The sequence below is a fragment of the Lipotes vexillifer genome, unplaced genomic scaffold, assembly GCF_000442215.2.
Source record: "Lipotes vexillifer unplaced genomic scaffold, Lipotes_vexillifer_v1.1 scaffold408, whole genome shotgun sequence".
Lineage (NCBI taxonomy): Eukaryota > Metazoa > Chordata > Mammalia > Artiodactyla > Lipotidae > Lipotes > Lipotes vexillifer.
This window is the reverse complement of record NW_006787469.1, coordinates 312,599-321,179: the sequence shown is the minus strand read 5'-3', so window position 1 is coordinate 321,179 and position 8,581 is coordinate 312,599. Positions and strand designations below refer to the sequence as shown.

The following is an 8,581-nucleotide window of genomic DNA, read 5'->3' as shown; positions in this document are numbered from 1 at the left end:
CCCAAAAAAAAAAAAAAAAAAAAAAAAGAATAAGGCTGAAATAAATACATTTACAGCTAGGTAAAAATTGAAAGAGTCCTCTATCAGAACACCTCAGCCAAAGAAACTTCTAAAGGGAATATTTCAGGAAGAAAAATGATTGAGTCAGGGACTTCCAAAATTGCAAGGAAATGGTAAACATCTATGAAAATTCCATATAAACATTACTTGTATAAAAGAATACCACTAATAATCTAATTTACATAATTTTTTAAAAGGAAGAAATTAAAAAATAGAAAAGAATTAAATGTAGATTAAATAGTGATAACGTGAAAGAAAACTAATTAAGACCTATGTCAAGTGCCACTTCACTCTGTCACATACACAAACACCCATATGGGCTGACAACTGAGAATGTCACTAGAGAATTTTTACTAAGAACAGTTTGCTCCTGGTGTTTACTATAAAGGCAGCCAGAGGTGACATTACAAAAATCTGACACTGACTTCCTGACTACTTTTCACTACTTATTCCTGATTACTACTAGTCTAGATAGTGCTAACCAACAACCAGACCACAGGGCCGCATATCACATCTATGCAGAGAATGTTCCTGCAAATGACTCCCATTACTGAAAGTATATACTGTTAATTTTTTTTTTAATTATATAGTTTAAAAATATAGTATATATTGGGCTTCCCTGGTGGCGCAGTGCTTGAGAGTCCGCCTGCCGATGCAGGAGACGCGGGTTCGTGCCCCGTTTCGGGAGGATCCCACATGCCGCGGAGCGGCTGGGCCCGTGAGCCATGGCCACTGAGCCTGCGCGTCCGGAGCCTGTGCTCCGCAAATGGGAGAGGCCACAACAGTGAGAGGCCCGCATAACGCAAGGAAAAAAAAAAAAAAAAAAAAATATATAGTATATATTGTCCAAAGATAGGCCAAGCTCCTCAGATGCTGTCACAGAAGATTCTTTTCAAGATACGTTTCCCATTCACAAAGCAGGACTAGCCAAGTTTCTATCAATCATGTTAACACATATGAGCCGGGAGTCTCACTTTACACCTATAAATTTAACCTCCTTCCCAACTAAATAATTATAAAAACACAGGAAGTACCAAAAACTAACTGATTTGTAATTCACTGCCCCTCCATCTTCCATGAAAATGGAAATCACAGGAAACAGTAAGATCAAAGAGAAATTTGGGGATAATCTACCCAAAGACTAATGAAATCATTTAATTCAGAAGTCTATATTTCTCCCCATACTTACAAGTGGACCTGTTTACAATCCTAATGAAGAAAAAATCATGTTATTCAACATCCACTTTGTCAGCTCATGACCAGTTTGATGCTTTCCACTTCTAACCCTCATTTCCCTGCCTCCATTTGAGATAGTTTTCAGAATGAACACTCAGGTCCATTGGTCTACACTATGGAAGGGGCCCAGTCTTGTCATTCTACTTGGAAGGACCATTAACTTCCGTTCTATAAATGTCTCTTCTTTTAGACTCCGTGTCTGGTTATTTTTTTAAAACTACCTTCATCTTTTCCACAAAATACAAGATGAAGATTAATTTTTGGTGTCCATACCTGAGCATTACGAGCAAAATTAGACAAAAGTATTGCAATTACAAATATATAAATGACTAGCAATACAATGTTCTACTTCTCATTCAAAATTGAGAATCATGATACTTTGCTACACCAGTAGGAGAAAAATAATAAGACACTGAGAGATATCACTTCCTATGCAAGAAATACACACCTTACAAATCCCAAGCTTTATCTTATTCCTGTTGGTATCCATCTCTTCCCAGACATCCTTCTCCTGGGGACGAGGGTGTCCCAGAGATCCAGGCAATTTATCTGGTGACACACCAACAGGGATGCCATTCTCTCCATCACTAAGCTGTTCATCTGGAAACACCTCATCTGTATTTTCTCGAAGCAAGTCTCCTGGGATGGGAGTGGCGTTGGCAATTCTGAAAATGAGGAATGAAAATAAGGCAGAACTTAAAAACACCAGAATCAAAAATTACTGTGGGGGCTTCCCTGGTGGCACAGTGGTTGAGAGTCTGCCTGCTGATGCAGGGGACACGGGTTCGTGCCCCGGTCCGGGAAGATCCCACATGCCGCAGAGCGGCTGGGCCTGTGAGCCATGGCCGCTGAGCCTGCGCGTCCAGAGCCTGTGCTCCGCAACGGGAGAGGCCACAACAGTGGGAGGCCCGCGTATCGCAAAAAAAAAAAAATTACTATGGGACTATCCTACATTTTGTTTCTGGATTTAAATGATGAAGTCTATACATAATTAAGAAAGTAAAACAAAACAAAAAACCTCAGAAACTTAGGGCATGCCAATTCTACAAACTAAAAATGCATTTTTTTTTTGGCCGCACTGTGTAGCATGCGGGATCTTAGTTCCCCAACCTGGGACTGAACCCGTGCCCCCTGCACTGGGAGCACAGTCTTAACCACTATACCACCAGGGAAGTCCCTAAAACTGCATTTTTGTTTTGTTTTTAATTTTATTTTTTAACATCTTTATTGGAGTATAATTGCTTTACAATGGTGTGTTAGTTTCTGCTTTATAACAAGGTGAATCAGTTATACATATACATATATCCCCATATCTCCTCTCTCTTGCGTCTCCCTCCCACCCTCCCTATCCCACCCCTCTAGGTGGTCACAAAGCACCGAGCTGATCTCCCTGTGCTATGTGGCTGCTTCCCACTAGCTATCTAGTTTTAAAACTGCATTTTGATCAACAGAATTTTCAAGCTGATTTAAAAATACAAATTCTGATATAACTCCCTAATTTAACAATCACTTTAAAAGTTAGAAACCTTTCATTTATTTTGCAAGGATTCTTTGTGAATTTTAATATTTTCTATTCTTTACCCATTTTTCTTAGAGAATAACAAAAACTATAAACAGAAAAATGTTAAGTGTCATAATGATATAAGCAGGTATCAGACCAATCAGTTTTATTTTTTAACTAGTGTGCAATATGCATTTGCTTTTTCATTTACAGACTTTACTAAGTACCTACTACATGTAAGGCCCTAGGGACATAAAAAGAAGAAAGGAAATTCTTGCCCTCTAGGGGAAACTAGAAATTCTGCAATTATACAGTTCATATGGTCCTGTATGAACTGATTATCAACAAATAGAAAATATTAATTGGCACTTGTCTATATGTTCTTTCAAGGCAATTTCATGTCCTATTTACATAGTTGGTCGCCTCTCCCTTAGACTTTTGGCCCATGAGGGGCTTTTCTAGTTCTCAGCTATCACTCACTAAGTGATCAGGCCCCTGCTGGCTCTAATGTTCTGTAACTAGTATGTTCTACTCTACATACTAGTTGTTGGTTTTTTTAAAAAAAATATTGCTGACTGAACACAACATTCAGCACACAGTGAAACCTTTTCTTAGTGTTATCTGCACTGTCTAAAAGCAGAAAAAAACGCCTTCAGTAGATTATACTGACACATACAATTATTATGAGTGGGAAAATAGACATCTTCTCAGTGTACCACTCTAAGGGCAATGGTTACACCCTGGCCCAGGTGTCATAAATATGTCATGATTTAGAACCCGCTGCATAAAAAAATTAAATTAAAAAAAAAAAGAACATGATTTTTCAGGGACTTGTTCCACCTGATTTGATGACCTTCACTACCACCACTCTCAATGTTAAACTGGAAAAGCACTGATAATTGCTCCCAGGGAAAAACCGTACAGCCTTGTAAAGTACTCCCTGTAGTTCTGACACTGGGATACAGTGGAAAGGTAGTTTGACCCAAAATAGTTCAAATGAAAGGATTTATTATAAAAGTAATTAAAGTTCAGAAATAGACTACTTAAAAGATATATTTTTCAGATATAAGTTCAATATAATTTGTTTATTGACATAAGGAATTATAATGGACACTAACCTACATGTGCTATGTGGTAATCCAAATGTTTACTGAAAGAATTCCCTCTATTCCTGAGAAAAGGGAATGGCAAAGGAGGAATATTTGAATTCAGGAAGCTCAACCTACTAGCTCCACATTTTTTCCCCCATTTTAATCACTCAATGTTCTTCCAAATCCTTTTTCCCCTAGCCTAGCTACGATTCTGCTTCTTTCCAACTACCCCAATTCCTTGGCATTTCCTCCTTCCATCTCTCAGGAAACAAACCACACCTCTACCTATGAAACTGCCTCTATTTTTACTCTATCCTAGTTTCCCTCTTATATCGTGTGCTTCAGTGTAAGAGCACACACTTCAAGGAACGTTTCCATCTTCTCCACACAGGCTACCTCCCACATGACTCAGGCTCCTCTCAGCATTTATTCCACCAGTTTTATTCCTTGCTTAATTATTATTTTCTTCCTTCTCCTGTAACTCTGATCCAAATCTGGAGTTTGAGATATGGAAAGAAAGCATTCTTGCCCAAGACAATTATATTATGTTCAGGAATAAGTATGATAAGAAAGATATATGTGAGAGTATTATTAGCACACGGCCTGTGTTTGTAGGCAAGGTATAAATTACAGAAGCAGATTATGGGAAAAAATTAAGAAGATATATGGAAGAACTGGAAGATGTCAAGAGAAGTAATAAGATTGGACACCCTTTTCATATGCCCGCCCCCATAATCTAAGGTAGGGGTCGGCAAGTTAGGGCCTGTGAGCCAAATCTGGCCTGTTCACCTATTTTTGTAAATACTGTGTATGGCACACAGGCATGCTCATTCATTTACATACTATCTATGTCTGCTTTAGCACTACGGTGGCAGCAGTAGTGGTGACAGACAGCAGAGCCCACAAATATTTATCTGGCTCTTAGTGAACGATGAGGCTTGCTGACTCCTGATGTAAAGCATCCTCTTACCTTTTCCTGAACTTACTTTCTCCCTCTATTAAGAACTAAGAGTTGTAGGACATAAATTATCATTTTTTCTCTTTAACACTGATTCTCTAGGGCTTTCCAGGTATTCTACCATATCATCTGCAAAAAGAGATAACTCAGAGGTCAGCAAACTTTTTCTAAAGGCTCAGATAGTAAATGATAGGCTTGTGGGCCTAATACTTTGCAGGCAAGATGGATGCTAAAATTAGTAGGCAAATGTATGAAAAATCAAGTTCATTTGAATAGTCTCAAAGTATCTTCTCACAAGATAATTATCAATTACAAAGGGAAAAATAGTAACTATATAAAGTGGAAAACCTAACACCACCTTAACCAGATTACCAACACTAATATAATCAATAATAAGACATCTTGACATTATATATCTCCTTATTCAATGCCATCGATTTTCCTCTTATCTTGGCTTTAAATGTATACCACAGATTCTTTTTTTTTTTAAGAACTTTTTTTTAAAATTAATTAATTTATTTATCTTTGGCTGTGTTGGGTGTTCGTTGCTGTGTGCGGTGCAATGGGGGTTACTAGTTGCGGCGAGTGGGGGCTACTCTTTGTAGCAGTGCACGGGCTTCTCACTGTGGTGGCTTCTTTTGTTGCTGAGCACTGGCTCTAGGTGCACGGGCTTCAGTAGTTGTGGCACATGGGCTCAGTAGTTGTGGCTCGCGGGATCTAGAGTGCAGGCTCAGGAGTTGCGGCGCACGGGCTTAGTTGCTCCGTGACATGTAGGACCTACCCGGACCAGGGATCAAGCCCATATCCCCTGCAATGGCAGGTGGATTCTTAACCACTGTGCCACCAGAGAAGTCCCTATACCACAGATTCTGATATGTAGTGTTTTAATTATCATTATTTTCCCTATAGCTTCACTTTGTATTTTCCCTTTCACCCAAGAGTAGTTTAATTGGAGGTTTTTAAGTTTCCAGGTGGAAGGGCCTTTGACATTTTTGTTTTTGTTAGCAATTTCTAGTTCTATTACAGTGTGATCAGACAGTGTAATATTTCTGCTTTATGGAACAACTTATATGTTTTCTTGGTGACCTAATAACTGATCAAGTTTTGTGAATGTCCCAGGGGTACTTGAGCAGAAGGTGTAACCTCTATCATCAGGGTGTAGATATTGAAAAACATGCCTAAGATCTACCTTATTGATTGTGTTGTTTGTCTTCTATTTCTTATTCTTTGTTCACTTGAATTCAGTCTTGAACTGAGTTGTATATTAAAATCTCCAATTACTAGTGTGTTTGTCTCCTTTAATCTCTCATAGTTGTTGCTTCCTAAAGATGACTGCTGTGATTCTGGTGATTAAATATTAATAAATACTATGTCCCACTTGTGAACTGTGACACTTAACATTAAAAAGTACCCTTCCATCTCTATAACCTTTAATGCTTTAATTTGGCTTGAATTCTACATTGTCTGATATCAGGATTGTTATTCTCTTCTGACTGTTTCCATTTTTCTGGTTTATCTTTGTCCATCCCTTTCTGAAACATGTTTTTTTAGGTCTATCTCTTGTATACAGCATATGTATACAGCTATATAAACCAAACTAAAAATCTTTTTCTTTTAATAGATGTCCCCATTCGTATTTATTGCTATGACTGATATGTTTGGTCTTAACTCTGTCATAGTATTTTATAATTATGGGTATTTTGTCATATTTGCTATATTTCTTTCTCTACAAGATGAGTATTCTTTGTACTTTAATTTATAAACTTTTAAGAGTATATATTTTAGAAGGTTTGCTTTTTTGTTCTAATGGTCACCTTTGGACATTTACCTTTTTAAATGCTCTTAGTCCCCTGTTTCCTTATTTAACCTTTTGTTATTGAGTTTCTCAGTTTTAATTGGTATTGTTTTGCTTTCCTTCTTCAGGGACTCTAACAATATGAATGCTATTCCTTCTCGGCCTTCCATTGGCACTACTTTCTCTCTAGCCCTTTTAAATGATTTCTTTATTTTCATTCTCTTGGGGCTTTTTTCCCCCTGACTTTATTCAATGCCCTTTATTAAACTTTCATCTGCGTCTACTGTCCTTTGCGCACCTTGTGATTTATTCAATTGTGAGATATCTTTTTCTTCCATTTCTTTCCTGAGTTCAACGAACTATCATTTCATTGTTTCCTCCATCTTTTCCTTTTCTTTCTTCTCTCCCTCCCCACACCACACTCACTCTATTTCTTAGTTTTCAAATTTCTGACCCAAGGTGGTTATCCATATCTTCAATGCATGAACATATTCAGTTCCATTTGGGGTTCTGTCTTATAATTTTCTTCTTCATAGTTGTTTATTCCTGACAGGAAATTTCCTTAGTAAATATGTATTAGATTTTCTTGAGTTTTTGAAATAACACTTTATGGATATTTAAAATATTTTTCTTGTTCATTTTTGTGGCATTGGAATGTTTTACAGGATTCACAGATTAACTGGTGCCCTCCTCTGTAAGTATAGCAAAGTCCAAACACTTTAGTGGATTTTTATTTGGTCAGAGGAGATATTGTGCATCTTCTGATTTTATAGTTCTCTTTTCTTATAGGTAATTAATTTTTATTTCTCCTTTTTCCCCTCTGTAATTATTCATTTATTGCCTTTCAGCTCCAAATTCATCCTTTTTGCCTATTCTGTGAAAGTGGATCTGTGCCCTTTAACTCTTTTCCTTTGCCAGCTGGCATGAGAGTTTTGTCAGTAGAGGGCACTGGAGAGACCCTGCGGGAGGAAAGAGTTTTACTTTGGGTTCCACTGTGCAGCTTGTCAAGCTTCTCCAGCATGTGTGGCTTTCCCCGTGCCTGTCTCCTGCAGTACCCAGACAGCAGCAACCAATATCTTCCCAGAGCAATACCTACTACCCATAAGTTTTGTAGCAGAGTGTCTCTAGTAAGACACTTCCAGTAAATCGTTTTCTCTGGCACTCTGGAGGGCAGATTTCCAGCAAGTTCCAGAGGGCAGATATTTCAGCAAATTCTACCAGTATGGCATTAGAGCAACTTCCCTGCCATCCAATGAGTGAGGAAATACACTCACCAACAAGGTCAGTACTCAGCCCTGGGGTGGGGACTGAGGGAGCTTTTCCTTGGATGCTTAATTCAGCCCTAGGTGTAGGAGCTGCACTTTATATTTGCTATTTGTGTATTTTTTTTTTTTTTTGATGTCTGATCTTATTTATTTGTTACTCTAAGAACATCTCATTTTTGACTGGACTCAGACTTAGAAGCAGAAGCTCTCAGAGAGGACGGCCTCCGTCTCTTGGCAATCTGTTCCTGGCGTTTTTCTTTGGCTTCCTTCATTCTCTTGGCCAAAAGTTTAGCATATTCTGCAGCCTCTTCCTTATTTTTCTTAGTATGCTGTTTCTTCAGAGCAATTCGCCGACGTTTGTGTTGCAGAACACGTGGAGTAACAAGATGCTGAATCTTGGGTGCTTTGGTCCTAGGTTTCTTACCTTCTCTGTTTAGGGGCTTTCTCACAACTTACTGGTGGACATCATCTTCTTTAGAGAGACTGAAAAGTTTGTGGATTCTGCTAGCTCTTTTGGGCCCCAGGCCACGAGGCACAGTAGTATCAGTGAGTCCAGGAATATCCTTCTCCCCTTTTTTTTACAATGACCAAATTGAGAACGCTCAGATTGGATCCACAATGGCAGCCCTGTACAGATTTGTGCTTTCTTTCTCCAGTCCTCCTTGGTCTGTAACA

At 38.4% G+C, this 8,581-nt stretch overlaps 1 protein-coding gene and 1 pseudogene across 1 annotated transcript in view; both read right to left on the bottom strand.

Annotated features, from left to right (window-relative positions):
- TTBK2 (tau tubulin kinase 2) overlaps positions 1 to 8,581 on the bottom strand; it is a 152,124-nt gene that overhangs the window by 19,173 nt on the left and 124,370 nt on the right. Inside the window, exon 11 of the mRNA XM_007460122.1 lies at positions 1,745 to 1,961. Within this exon, the coding sequence (XP_007460184.1) occupies positions 1,745 to 1,961 (217 nt within the window). The remainder of the gene's footprint in view (positions 1 to 1,744; positions 1,962 to 8,581) is intronic.
- The window catches only part of LOC103082421 (40S ribosomal protein S6 pseudogene), a 3,207-nt pseudogene continuing 2,702 nt past the window's right edge, over positions 8,077 to 8,581 (bottom strand).